The 14,656-nt window shown below is 39.5% G+C and overlaps 1 protein-coding gene across 6 annotated transcripts in view; it reads left to right on the top strand.

The window, feature by feature from the left end:
- SLC45A4 (solute carrier family 45 member 4) overlaps nt 1–13,060 on the top strand; it is a 111,561-nt gene extending 98,501 nt beyond the window's left edge. For all 6 annotated transcript variants that reach the window (XM_039524000.1, XM_039524002.1, XM_039524001.1 and 3 more), the window contains 5 exons: nt 2,090–2,269; nt 3,605–4,677; nt 4,765–4,864; nt 5,981–6,192; nt 7,238–13,060. In XM_039524000.1, the coding sequence (XP_039379934.1) occupies nt 2,090–2,269; nt 3,605–4,677; nt 4,765–4,864; nt 5,981–6,192; nt 7,238–7,600 (1,928 nt within the window). In that variant the 3' untranslated portion in view covers nt 7,601–13,060. The remainder of the gene's footprint in view (nt 1–2,089; nt 2,270–3,604; nt 4,678–4,764; nt 4,865–5,980; nt 6,193–7,237) is intronic.
- The last annotated feature ends 1,596 nt before the right edge of the window (nt 13,061–14,656 follow it).

The raw sequence follows: 14,656 nt of genomic DNA, 5'->3' as shown, positions 1-14,656 counted from the left end.
ACTTATTAGACATCAGCAACTTCCATTGCTTTGCTCTACCAGTTTTCTTAGACTTAGTCCCTGCAAGAAAATGTTAATGCTTGGAGGAATGGGTAATATATGATGTGGTTGTTGCTTTGTCCACTAGTTGTCTCCCTGCTCCTGCTATTCCTTCTCCCCCCTGCAAATTTGTGAAAGCCATCTGACTGCCGGCCTCTTAATAGATTTATCTAGATAAAGAGGAAGCTCATTCTGATTTAAGATCTCTGCATATTAGTTTAGGTCTGCATCTGTTGATATTGGCAAACATAGCTTAATGCATCAGCTAAAACTTTTACTTGGCAACATTTCATCTTCCAGTGATTGATTTAGTAAAAATGTAATCAGTGGTCTGTATTCTCAAACTTTTAGAACACTTTTTTTAAAGTAATTATTACTTAATTGCAGTTAACTCAGGCAATTAACTCAAATAATGATTTAAAAAATTAATTGCAGTTTTAATCACTGTTAAACAATGCATCCGACGAAGTGGGTATTCACCCACGAAAGCTCATGCTCCGAAACTTCTGTTAATCTATAAGGTGCCGCAGGACTCTTTGCTGTTAAACAATGGAATACCAATTGAAATGTATTAAATATTTTTGATATTTTTCTACACTTTCAAATATATAGATTTCTATTTATCAACACAGAATACCAAGTACCAAGTGTACACTACTCACTTTATATTTTGATTACAAATATTTGCACTGTAAAAATAAAATAGTATTTTTCAATTCACCTCATACAAGTACTGTAGTGCAGTCTTTGTCGTGAAAGTGCAACTTACAAATGTCTATTTTTTGTTGCATAACTGCACTCCAAAACAATATAAAACCTTAGAGCTTACAAGTCCACTCAGTCCTACTTATTCAGCCAATCGCTAAGCTGTTTGTTTACATTGATGGGAGATAATGCTACCCACTTCTTATTTACAGCGTCACCAGAAAGTCAGAACAGGCGTTCACATGTGACTTTTGTAGCTAGCATGGCAAGGTATTTACATGCCAGATATGCTAAACACGTGTGCCCCTTCATGCTTTGGCCACCATTCCAGAGGACATGCTTCCATGCTGATGACACTCATATTTCAAAAAAAAAAGTGTTAAACTTGTGACTGAACTCCTTGAGAGAGAATTGTGTCTCCTGCTCTGTTTTACCCACATTCTGCCATGTATTCCATGTTATAGTAATCTCGGATGATGACTCAGCACATGTTCTTCATTTTAAGAACACTTCTTTGCGTTTTGTCAAATCTGCAGCGGAAGGTACCAATGTGAGATAGCTACAGGACTCGACCCAAGGTTTAAGAATCTGAAGTGTCTTCCAAAACTTGAGGGGCGATGTATTATTTAACAGTGCGATTAATTGCAATTTTTTAATCGCTTGACAGCCCTAATTATTACCCTTTTGTCACTATGGGGGGAGGGGGGCGTTGCAGTATTGCAGAGGGAACAGAGATACATGTAATAGCATCATGCTCAGTATGTTCCATAGGATTAGTTTTAAAACACAGAAGCAATTGCAGGCCTTTGAGAAATTGGTGGTATTGTTTGAGTGGCCTCTGCACACTTCCACTTTTGGAATGCACCATTAGTGTAGCTTACACCGGCAGGACCATCTAGGAGTGCTCTATATTGAAGGGTGCAATCTACAACATTGGGGAAAAATGAAACTCGTATAACTGCATTTATAACCAGTATTTTGACCAGTTTTGTAATTTTGTGGGTGCTGACCTCTCTACGCTGGCTACCTGTCACAAAAACTGCCTTTGGAATTTGGAGGCTCATATGTATGAGAAACTAAAGATAGTAGCTGATACTTTCCGAGGTGCTTAAAATAGATTGACACTTGTTTCTCAAGAGTTTTTCTCATAAATGTAAAAACGTGTCTTCTGTCCCAGACCATGCAAGAAGCTGTGCCAAAGAACTGAAATGGCCATTTTATTCAGTAAAGGAATGTTTCCAGTAAGTGTGTTGGTTGCCTTTCTCTTAAGGAGATTAACCTTGCTTTTGAGCAGTTTGCCCCTTTTGGATAAAATGCTTAAAGATTTTTTTTTTTCCCCCCACAGGTCTGGCCATTGGAGATGTCCCAGACAAGCAGCCCATTGGCATAGTTCTCACAGTGCTTGGGGTGGTGGTATTGGATTTTTGTGCTGATGCGACAGAGGGGCCAATTCGGGCCTATTTACTGGATGTGGTGGACAGTGAAGAACAAGACATGGCACTCAACATCCATGCCTTTTCAGCTGGTATGCAGTTAACTTGCATCTCTCCTGCAATTTTTGTATCTGCATGAAGTTGACCAGTCATTTCACTGAAAGATTCGCTGTAGATGTTCACTGACCTTGCTCCTCGTGTCCATACTGCATCGTAGCCATCCCAATGTGGAGGGTCTTGACACTTTTTATATGAACCCTGGCTATGACAAAATAATACTTGCAAGTGGAAGTATGCATCATATGATTATGCATCAATAATACTTGCAAGTGGAAGTGCATCATATGATTACAGGCAGTCCTCGGACTTGCGACACAGTTGGTTTCTGTAAATTGCGTCATAAGTCGAAACACTGTAACTCAGAACCGCAATACGCTCCATTGCGGGACCGAGCATCGTAAAGTCAAAACCAGTGGTCGTAAGTTGCATCGGTGTCAATTCAGAAATGCTGTAAGTGCCGTTTGTCATAAGTCGAACGTCGTAAAGTTGAAGACTGCCTGTATTTGTATTACCAAAGCACTTAGGGGAGGACTCAGTCAAGATTAGGGCCCTGTTGCACTGGGTACTCTGCAAACATGTAGTAAGACATTTTCTTTCCTGAAGTACTTCCAATCTAAATGGAAGACAGACAGATAATAAACTGGCCCAAGTTTCACCATTATGATGTCAGTGAGTTATTCCACTAAAATAAATCTGGAGTAATCTGGACGTACACCAGTGTAACCGAAAGGAGAATTGGGTGTGGTGTATATTTAAAATATATGGCTAACATACCAAATGGATATTTGTTTCAGTTCCCTCAAAGACATTAATATTAAAACTCTGGTTTTCCCATAGTTGTAAATGAACCACCTCATTAGAAATATGTGGGTTTAGGGCAGTACTGAAATCATGTACTCTGTCAATTGCATCAGCTTGTTATCACGTGATAACACTGGACTAGCCGATCACATATGGTCTTGGAGTTTAAGTCTACAGCTTTAGATAAAATTTTCCATTTTGTGAGAATTTGCCTGACCGCTTTTTATTTCTTGAACCTCTTCCCATTGCCAGACTGAGAGTTGACTCCAGCCTGGAAATATATTTTAAATTAAAGCTGGGAAATCCAGAATTCCAGTGCACCACCACTTAAAATAATTCATGGCAGTCTTAAAAAGAGACTCATACTTCCCATGAAACAAGAAATGTCTTAAACTTAGTAGTGGAAACTTCTACATGTCTCACTTCTTGTTTCTGTGCCTTTCTGGATCACCTTTGGGTGCTTTAGATGAGATGGTATTTCAAGGAAAAATTAAGTTTGAGATCAAACTGAATGTAACCTTTATTTTCATGCAGCAAAATAGTAACTGTTTGTTTCCCTTCCTCAGGTCTTGGAGGAGCCATTGGCTATATGTTAGGAGGGCTGGATTGGATGCAGACCTTCTTCGGTGACCTTTTTAAATCTCAAGAACAAGTACTTTTCTTTTTTGCAGCCATTATTTTCTCTGTCTCTGTTGCTCTTCACCTTTTTAGCATTGAAGAAGAGCAGTATAACCCTCAACAAGACAGAATTGAAGATGAAGCAGATACACTTTCTAGTGTTAAGCTCAGTGGCAGCCTTCCACCTCTGAATCGACTGAATGTAATTAGCGAGGAAGATCCCTATGGGACCTCTGTGTACCCAGAGGAGGTTCAGTCAGAGCAGGACCTTGATATGGAGTTCCTTGAGGTGGACATCGTAAGGAGTAAGAGCGATTCTGTTCTGCACATGCCAGATGCTACTCTGGAAATTGAATCAGAGCTGCTTTTTCTACATGACATTGAGCCCTCCATTTTTCAGGACCCTTCATACCCAAACACTCCCCTCAGCACCAGCCAGGAATTTCTGAAGTGCAGATTTAACCGCCTGTCTGCTTTCCTCAGGGAAAATGAAAAAGAGGAGATGTTGCTTGATAATCACTTGAATGAAGCCAAAGTCCCAAATGGCAATGGCTCCCTACCAAAAGATCTCCTCAATGGACATGCTAGGATTGGCATGAAGCAATCTAGTACTTCAAACTCCATGCGCAGGCGAAGGCACATGTTCTATCGTCAGCCATCTTACACCTTCTCCTACTATGGCAAAATAGGTTCTCACCGCTATCGTTTCCGACGGGCCAATGCCATTGTCTTGATCAAGTCCTCCCGCAGCATGAATGATATCTACGACATGCAGAAGAGACAGCGGCAGAGGTACAGGCACAGGAATCAGAGTGGAACAACGAATTCTAGTGGAGACACTGAGAGTGAAGAAGGGGAAACTGAAACCACTGTCAGACTTCTGTGGCTGTCTATGCTAAAAATGCCCAATGAGCTCCTGAGGCTTTGCCTTTGTCACCTCTTAACCTGGTTTTCCATCATTGCTGAAGCAGTGTTTTATACAGATTTCATGGGACAGGTCATCTTTAAAGGGGATCCCAAGGTGAGCAAAGAGCCTGTGTTGCCAATGCAGAACAGCTTGTAATTATTCTGTTTTGATTATACTCTAGTAAATCTTTGTTTCATGCAGGGTCCTTCTAATTCTACTGAACTGCATGCCTACAATGCCGGAGTTCAGATGGGCTGCAGGGGCTTGGTCATTTATGCTGCGACTGCTGCTGTTTGCTCAGGTAAGAGACTCCATGCAGACAAGCAATGAAGTATTTCTCACTAATCATGTGAGTGGGATACTGCTGGGACAGTATGTTAAATATTTTTTCCAAAGTAAAAACATAATTTTGTCTAGACTCCAGAGTGAACCTTCCAGTCAGTTTTTGCAAGGTTAAGGGAGGGGCATGAGAACTTGCAAATGCATTTCACATGTTATAATGAGTCTTAAGGCTGGCTCCTCAAGTATCTGTATAGCACAGTACCTCAAATGCAGACATATGAACAGCTCCTTTCTAATAGTTTAAAACCTAAAACCACTTCTGAGGACATTTGTGACTTTTAGCCAGCCAGCCATCAGAAAACTAAAACTGCCTATCAAAAATGTTCATCTTGTGGTTTTTTAAATTTTTTAAGACTATTCTTTAAATAATACCATTCTAAGACATGAATCTGTGTGTAAGTTTCTGACAGATAAGCACCCTATAAACTTCAGAGCTAACATTTGCACTTGAAATATACTGTAACATAGAGCTTTAGACCTACTTTAAATCTGCCTTTTGCAGCCCACACATGAGTGCATATGCACATGTAAATTACAATTTAATATCCTTGGGACCATCTCATTATTCAGGCATGTCCAGCCAGATGTCTCATTCTAAAATACAAAAGGAAGTCTGGCTCTGGGGATGGATTATTTAATTATCAAAAGCATGTAATTTAGTAAATATCTGAGTTAGGAACTGAATCTATCCTGTGCTCAAAATATCTGGACACTTTTTTTCCTTTAACAGAAAATGTTAGTTAATACCATTGATCACATACAGTGGTGGTATGATACCACTGAATTGGAATCCTGCAACACTTGAATTCTAGTCCCAGCTTTGCCACAGGCTTGAATTGTGGCCTTGGGCAAGTCACTTAACCTGTGTCTGTTCCCCCTTCTTTGAAATGGGGATAACACGTTCCTACCTCCTAGGTAGGTGGTGAAGATTAATCAGTGCTTGTTCAACACTCTCTGAACATATAAAAAGTGCCATGTAATCCTTAAATGTTATGTCAGACTGAAGGACTGAGTATTGTAAAACGTAATTCAGTAGACTAATGTGTATTTGATTTTTGCTTTTAATTCTCTGCAGCTTTACTACAAAAATACCTGGACAACTACGACCTTAGTATAAAGGTGATCTACATTCTGGGCACGTTGGGTTTTGCTATTGGAACTGCAGTGATGGCTATGTTCCCCAATGTGTACGTCGCTATGATAATGATCAGCACTATGGGAATCGTCTCTATGAGCATATCCTACTGTCCTTACGCGCTTTTAGGACAATACCATGATATTAAAGAGGTATGTGAAATAGTTAACTATAGCAGTTCACTTACACCTCTTTATTTAGATTGTGAGTGACAAAATAGATCTGCCACATCCACTTGCTTGCGATATATGCACTGTTGGGGCATCTCCTGGAGGAAAGAGTATGATAGTGAACAGCAATGACTGCTACTTAATCAGGCCACAATTAGCATAAAACTCTGCTCAGTGGGGACACATTAGCTTGATGCCAAGTTGCTAAGTGATGGTGTAAAAGGGCTTAAATGCATATGAAATATGAGCGCAGGCCTTTTAATTAAAAAGGAGTGGTCAAATAATGATTAAAAGGAAAGTGAGGCAATGAATGCAGTCATTGCACTCCTATTCATTGCTGTGTCTTAAATCTTGGCGAACCGTTTTTGTTAAAGGACCTGTCTCCTTAATTGGGAGGATAGGCTGTCTACTGAGCTGTCCCGTTTAAGCACCATCTGCTGTATTGTAAACCTGTTAAAGGCTCTGATAATAGTCTGGAGATACAACCCCAGGTATCATAAGTGCAACGATTCTGTTGTCCTGACTGATTTCCAGCAGAAGTGCAGTCAACTTCACTTTCAGATTCTTAGTACTGCTGTGTTTGGGTTCCAGCCTGCAAGAGTACTTCTTGGACACATCTGTTTTCATTGACATTGTCTAAAATATCAAAGTTTCTACTGGTCAATTCATTTTAAAAAATGACCTTTATAAAACTTAATTTTGAGCCAACTGCGATGGCAAAGGCCCTTAAACTGGAGTGATTAATGGCCTGTCTGGCGCAAAATAAGCAGGAATATCACTCCAGAATAATGGATTCCAGTTAGCTGATAGACCTTAATAGGAGCTGTGTGGATAGTAGTATTTTTATTGCCTCTGTACCATTTAATCTTCAAGCAGAAATGAGTGTTGCCTGTTTAACCATTCAGCATCCCCACCCAACCCTCTTGGGTAGAGATGGTGTGTCCAGGAGGGGATGTGGTTCAGGAAGTCTGGGAAGACTGTTTATGCTTAGATCCCTGACTTCTAATGTATATTCCTTGTCTTTCAGTATATTCACCACAGCCCTGGGAACTCAAAGCGAGGATTTGGCATAGACTGTGCTATCCTGTCATGCCAAGTCTACATCTCCCAGATCCTGGTGGCCTCAGCACTTGGTGGAGTGGTGGATCTAGTAGGCACAGTCCAGGTTATTCCAATGGTGGCATCAGTAGGATCCTTCCTGGGCTTTTTGACCGCTACATTTTTGGTGATTTATCCTGATGTCACAGAGGACCCAAAGGAAGAACAGAAAGGACTGAGCCCTCCCGAGACCACCGAAAGCAATGGTGTGGATGCAGAGAAACCAACTGCTATAAAGCTCTCGCGTAAAGGGGCAGCCTCATCAGAAGTGGAAAGCGAGTCAATAGTTTGAACTGGTCGTTGTTGTTTATACACATTCCAAGCAGTTCAGGTGCATGAATGCAGGTGCATGAATGAGGACGTTCTTAAGGAAAATTCTGACTCTCTTCAATAGTTACCTTTTTGCTTAAATTGCAGCAAAAATGTCTTTCATATGAAAACGTAGATGAAATTCTGTAGTCCTAGGGTAGGTCTGAGCAGATGGCTATCTTGCTGATTGCTTTCTCTACAATTTAGAAATTGTCACTTCTGAACACTTTTTTTTAAATTAAGAACACACACAGATTTCAAATCTATCAATCTGCAGGTACATTGTTCGTTCTTGCATGTTTTTTAAAATGTCATGACAGATTCACAGTGTATACAATTAGCAGTTTAGAAAAATGAAGGTTGCTTGCAATTTTTAGATTGTAATTGAAAACAAAAGCTATTTTAACCATAGGCTTTACTAATTTTTTGTCTGAACATTTCAGATCTTGATAATGTAATAGGTGAATCAAATGCATAGACACCTTTTTTTCTTTTCCCCCTTTCCTATAGATACAATATTTGGTTTGACAGCTACAATTTTTTTTAACATTTGTTTGGATTTCATCCTATTTTAGTGGGTGCAATTACTACCGAGTATTTTTCTTTGCAGTTACTTGTTTTTAAAAAGCAATTTACTAAAGTTTAATAGAACTGCTGTCAATTATTTTATTCAAACCGTTCAACAAGTCTGTTCCCAAGTACTGCTGCTTGTCAGAAATTGATGGTCTTGGGTGTGTGGTTTAGCTGCTGATGGAAGTAACAGCAGCTGGGAAGGTGATCCGCCTTTGCAGTGAGCGCAGAATTTAATGAGCGGCATTGGAACATGCTGTGACAGTTTTAGCAGGGAGCTTTGTGTGTTGAACTTACTAGGGTTGCTTTTTCTCTCAGTATTTAAAGCTGATCATCTCATTTTGATGAAACTGCCATGGAGAAAGGAATTTCATTCACTTGGCTTCATGGAATTGATGTGAGGATTCTCTTTAGAGGGGAAGGAGGTTGTTGATTGCACTTTTATGATCCTTTAACCCTCTGGCTGGGAATCACAATAGTATAGTCGGTGTCAGTACAACAAGGTAAACCGAAGGCCTACCTCTATAACTTTATGCCATAGTCTGGTTATATAAAAATCTGTGTCAGAAAAAGCTTTGGTCCTTAAAATCCAATCCAGGAACATGTAATGCACTTCCTGTCCCTACATAGGAGTTGTATGCTAGAGCTCTTAGATTGAGCTGCCGTCCTGATGTATAATACTGGATTCAGGACACAGCTGCAGTGCAAAGAAACGTTCAGTGACGAGCGATAGGAAAGATACTATTTTTAATTTAAATGCTTAACTGAATTTTTAGCAATTCCCAAAACCATGGGTAGACGCAATTCAGATGCAGCAGCCTTTTAAAGTGTCTTTATACACAACCACCAAATTTCTGGTCCTTTCCTTATAAGAAGTGTTCGTAACTCTATTTACTCATTTCCACATGGAATAGAAGAGACCTACAGCGAGTTCACAGGTTTCATCAGGCAAATCCAGACCACTGTTGTAATATTTCTGCTGCCTCAAATTCATTAAATCGTTGCAGTACTTTAGAGTGCATGTCTGAATCATGCTGCGATAGGCATTCAAAAGCAAAGTTTTATATATATTTCAAAATGACAAGCCGTTTTTAATTACTTGAATTGCACGTGTATTTAAGAGAAGAGCTATATTCTGGTAGTTGAAGCTAACTCTCCGTCTTGCCAGTGTTGATAAATTACTGATGGCATCATATGTTTACTTCTTAGCTGAAGGATTTTAGGCAGTACTCTTCACTCTGACAGGAGTGCTATGAAATTCCACCACGTATACAGAATTGCATAGGACTCTTGTTTGAAGTGTGTTAAGGAAAAGAGATTTTTGTTTCCTGTGAATATTTTTTTATTAGAACACTTCTGAATTGTGTGTTCAGACAGGAGAATACTACTACTACTGAAGCATTTAAGACCTTATTGAAGAAATCAGTTAGAAATATTTCTCACTGAACGCTTGGAGTGAGTTTTATCTCTGTATATAGTCTAGTTGGGTTCACATATAACAGAATTGCAATGCTGTTTCACCATAAAATTGGCATTCCTGTGAAATACAAACCTAATTAGACAGTTTTTTTAAAGTTTGGCATCAATATTTTATTTTAAAATACTCTAAGGATTCTGCTTCTTTGTTAAACGGACACAGTCAGTCGTTCTTAGTAACTTACACATAGAAACAAGTTTTAAAGTTACCGTTGCATGTGAGATTTGTCTATCAATTTAATCTGTAATACCAATCTGGTCCTTTTTCCTCTCGACAGATGTTTCACTGGATGTTGTTTAAATTGCCATTACTCAGCATAGCGCTTTCTTGAGCCAAAATGTGCTCTGGCATCATCAACTGGTGACAATTTAGCCTTGGAAAGAGCAGTTGGCTGCCTCTTGCTACGTAGCAATAGAGGGGTCATAAACCTTTGCTTTTTGGAGCTGGGCACACGCACACTTACTCTCCCCCACCCCTCGAAAGTGGGGAGGTGAAGGTTTGATTGTGGGGTGGAGTCAATTTCAGGTCCAGAGGATTTCAATCAGATCAGATGGAATTTTGTGCTGACCAGCCTTTACCAAGCCTCTTTCCTAAGAATTGGAGACTAGAATGTGCATGTTTTGGGCTGGGAAAGCATTGTTCAGATTATCCCATTAAAATATAAACTAACTGTAAACATAGCAACGTTTTACTGTGCTTCAGCAAATGAAGGTCCCAGGGAAACAGTCATTCAGTGTAAACATGTTTGCGTCCTGCTGGCAATACTTCATGTTTGGGTAGCCCTGCTTAGGCCTTCAAAGACTTGCAACCGAAGTATCTCATTCTATAGCCTAGGCAGGTTACGGAGCCTGATGAAATTAAAGCTGCTTTTCAGCTTCAGACTTGGATTATCAGAGGTTTTTAATCCTAGAGTTCTTTGATTTTGAGAGATTCCCTTTGTAGCCCAGGCTTTTCCTTGGGGTAGATAACATCCTATCCCTCATCTTCAACTGCAAAGAGATTATTACTTTGATGGGTTTGACTAGTGCAACCTTAAAGTGTAATCACCTTATTTCTTGTTGTGGAATTGAAGGGAGGAAAAAGCTGAGGGAGCTGTTTAACTTCCTGGTGACTCTAAGTAGTGTTGAGGTTTGCCACTATTACTACTTAGTCCACTTCATCTTCTGTACGCTATCAAATAAGATAGATACTGCAGCAGGTTTAAGTTTTGGTAGTTTAATTCTTCCTGTGTTTCTCTTTACCGTATAGAACATTACATCCACTCATTAAAAATCTTTGTTTCTTGATAACACTTGACAGATTTAGGTTCATGTTCTTAAAAGGTTAAATTAGTTAAGTCTCTCTTGAAGCCTAGCAACTGGATATCTCACGCAAAGTCTAGCATTATGCTGCATGAAGTCAGAGGCTTAAACATAACCATTTTTGGAAATTATAAAATTGAATTGGCTGCATTGATTTATCATAGTCTAATCATATTCAACCAAGCAGCTCAGTAAGGATTTCAAAAAATAGAAGCAATAATTTCTTAGGAATGTTTTTTCTTCCAATTACTCAAATTATTTGCATGGAGACTTATTACTTAAATAAACCTTTAAATAATTTTAAGCTGATTTATCTCTGATCCACTCTGTCAACAGTCAGTTCAGGACAGCTGTTGGTGGGGAAAGACGCGTGCCTTTCACAACAAGGTGCAAAGAAGTATTTGAAGGAGAAACAACAAATCCGGTGCAAATTACAACACTCTCTCTGAATCTCTTGTCCTTGCTGGTCTATTGTAGATGGGTCTGTTTGTAAAATATGGAACATTCCCCACTTCAAGTCTAACCAGCAGGGACACTCTGAACTTAGACTCCTGCTCCTGGGAATCAATTTCCCCATCACTAGCCACAGTTATGAGTGACTTTCACTATGGAAATTCTGGCTGACAGATTCAGTTGAGAAACATGCCAAACTTTCCCCAGAAAGCTAACTTTTTTTATACAAAAAAGGCATGGATGCTAGAGCAAGGGGAGTCTCACCCTAGGAGGAATTCCTCTTGTCCCAGAGCGTTTGAATAACTACATGGCAGAGGTGGCAGTATTAGGAAGTAGGTCGTTCAAGGCTAAGTCTCGCTAGAACCCATCTCTCTAATCGTGGGTTTTGGTGATGTAGGACTTGCTCCGAAGCCCAGGGAAGTCAATGGAAGGACTTTCATTCACTCAAGTGGGCCTTGGATCGGGCCCTTAATACCCATTTGCAGCTCTCTGGATTAAGACTAAATTTACAAATGGCGGGAGGAGGAAGTTAAATAGTTTCGCTGGAGACAACAGAAGCCCAGCTGGTGGGCTCCCTCCTTGAAACCTATTTTGATGGTCAAGATTATTTTTTTTCTCCAACATTTCCATATTTTTCCTAACTGCAATTGAATGTGATTTGGTTGTGTGACATCCTGTGGTTCAGTACCTAGTTTTACCTGTAGTTTATATAGAGAATTTAAAATGTTTAGTGACAGAGCTAGAGGTAACACTAGGTACTGAACTATATGGTTTGGGCCAAAATATCCTTGGTGGTTGTAGGTTTTCCTGAATTGTACCAAGTAATGTTGTTTTCACTTGAGTTCTTCCCATTTTTCCCACTTCTTAATCTGCTGCAAGCTATAGAATATATATCCTGTTTCAAGAACTCCTGCATGAAATTGAAAGCATCTGAAGTATCTGTTGTGGAAGAGCGATTGTTTCTATTTGCAGCTGTGTTTTCCTTGTTTTCTGTTGCTAGGCCTAATGTAATGCACGCCAAATGTTGCACATGAATGGTATTGAGGACTCTGTGTAAGAAATACCAAGTTTTATTTTTCCTTAAGGTGACTTTTATGGCTATAGATAGTCCTTGAGCTTAAGCCGCCACACTGCAAGTTTGTAAATTTGCGTTGAAAAGGGTCATTCTGAAAGGATAAGCTACCCAGAGTTTTCTATTTCTCATGTTGCATCCAGAATAAGCATATTGCAAATGCATCGTCTACTAACTCAAATGTTAAACTCTGATTTTATTTTAAGGGATTTTTCACTTCAGCAAGGGGAGATTGGATCTGAGAAGGATCCGTTCTCTCTTCACAATGTCACTAACGCGTGACTTCAGCCAGTCAGGGCAGAAAGGTTCTGCCATTAAGGTGCTTGGTCTTGCCCTGCTTAAATGGAAGATAATTTCCTGTAAGATGGATTTGAATTTTTAGACCTGAACAACCTTCAAATTTGTCTTGCTTTTAACCTGGCCTTTCCAGCCTGCAAACTGTTGCTTTGGACCCCTGGGGAGACACATAGCTTTGTCTGATGTGCAGGGGACTGAGAGCCTGTTGCATCATACAGCATCCTGATTAACCTGATGGCAACAGGAGCTGTCACTTCTGATACCAGCAGTAAACAGACTTCTTTCAGTGCTGTAGCTGTTGTCAATGTAACACAACTGCAAACAATTTTTTTCCCCAGCAAATATTGCACCCTAATACACGTCGAGGCCTCCAGTGCAAACTTCCGGAAGAGAACCACCACACAAGTCCCTGTTTGATGAACTCTGGCTTCTTTTTATTCAAATTTTAAAATTGCATTTAAAGATCTAGGAATGTACCCCTAAAACACTACTAGCTTTATCGATTTAATACCCACCAGTGCCAGATTATTTCCAAGTTGTATTTAGTAGAACAAACCCCAGATGGCAATAACTCTGAACAAATTGGTGGTTCCTAATTTTTCTTTCTGATGTAACATGGACACCAAACTCTTTTGGTAGCCAAATGACTAGCTTGTTTAAAATGCCTCATATTAATAGAAAGCTGCATATAGGCATCTCATAATGAAAAAAATATTTGGTTCCATTGTGAACTGGCCATATGACAACTACTTTTTTATCAACTTATTAAGTTGGGGCAGTATAATAGCTCTTGCTGAGTTTAGCAATGTTTATAAGCGTGTGTTAAACACATACTAAGTTTTATGAGGAAAAAGGGATAAAGAAAAGCAATGTCACAGATGAATGTGTTTGAGTAGACAGCATACTTTTTTTATTTCTACACTGTTAAGCTTATTTTCTGTTTTTAAGGTCAAACTTTATTGCATGAGAAACTTTTACTGTGTTCTGCACTTTCTCTTTTGTATAATCTTGATTTTTCATTTATGCATAGAAAAAAATGGATTTAGAAATACTCTACTCCACATTGCATTGTGTTCCAATCTGTTCTACAATTCAATCTTAATAAACATTTAAATAAGTTCATGTGATGTCTGAATCCTGAGTACAAGGGCCTTACTGTCCTTGAAAACACATGTGTGGTGCATATCTTAGCCAAGAGTTCTGGAGAGTATGCGTCACTAGTGAATGAGGCGTGACTTGGTTTCAAGAGTGAGCCAAGAACACTTGCCCTCTAATATTAACTTTCTGTGCTGTCTCTGGCCAATTATTTAACCACTCTTCACATTCCTCAACTGTCAGATGAAAATAATATTACTCAACCTTTCAAGGTTTGTGAGTCTTAATTACATTGTGTTGTGTAAACATTTAAATTCAAAGTGTTACAGTTCGGGCCTCGACAGTGCTCCAAACACGTTACACCCTTCACATATTTGACTAACATTTGGGACATTGTCATGACACAGCGAGAAATATTAGAACATACCATCTGTCAAACACCAAAACCAGCCTGGAATGTAGCAAACCTACATAAGCGCAGAATGGCTTGGGTCTTCTCCTCTGGATTGAACCATTCCTGTGCATAATGAGAAGCTGTCACTTACTGAGTTATCAAAAACTTAACTCTGTAGCTAAACCATTAAAAGGCACTTGAGATTGTTTATCATTTTCAATAGCAGGTATATGAAATAATAAAACCCAAGTCTGACACTAGTAGTACTGGGCTTGGGTTGCATACCATACTTTGTAGTCTGAGCCTTGTGGAGTCTGCTTGACTGCAAACCCTCATTAGTCTCTGGGAACTGGCTGAAGTACCTTATGTTTCAGAGACCA

The sequence above is a fragment of the Mauremys reevesii genome, linkage group 2, assembly GCF_016161935.1.
Source record: "Mauremys reevesii isolate NIE-2019 linkage group 2, ASM1616193v1, whole genome shotgun sequence".
Classification (NCBI taxonomy): Eukaryota; Metazoa; Chordata; order Testudines; family Geoemydidae; genus Mauremys; species Mauremys reevesii.
Note: the sequence above shows the minus strand (reverse complement) of the source record. Positions and strands in the feature narration are given on the sequence as shown.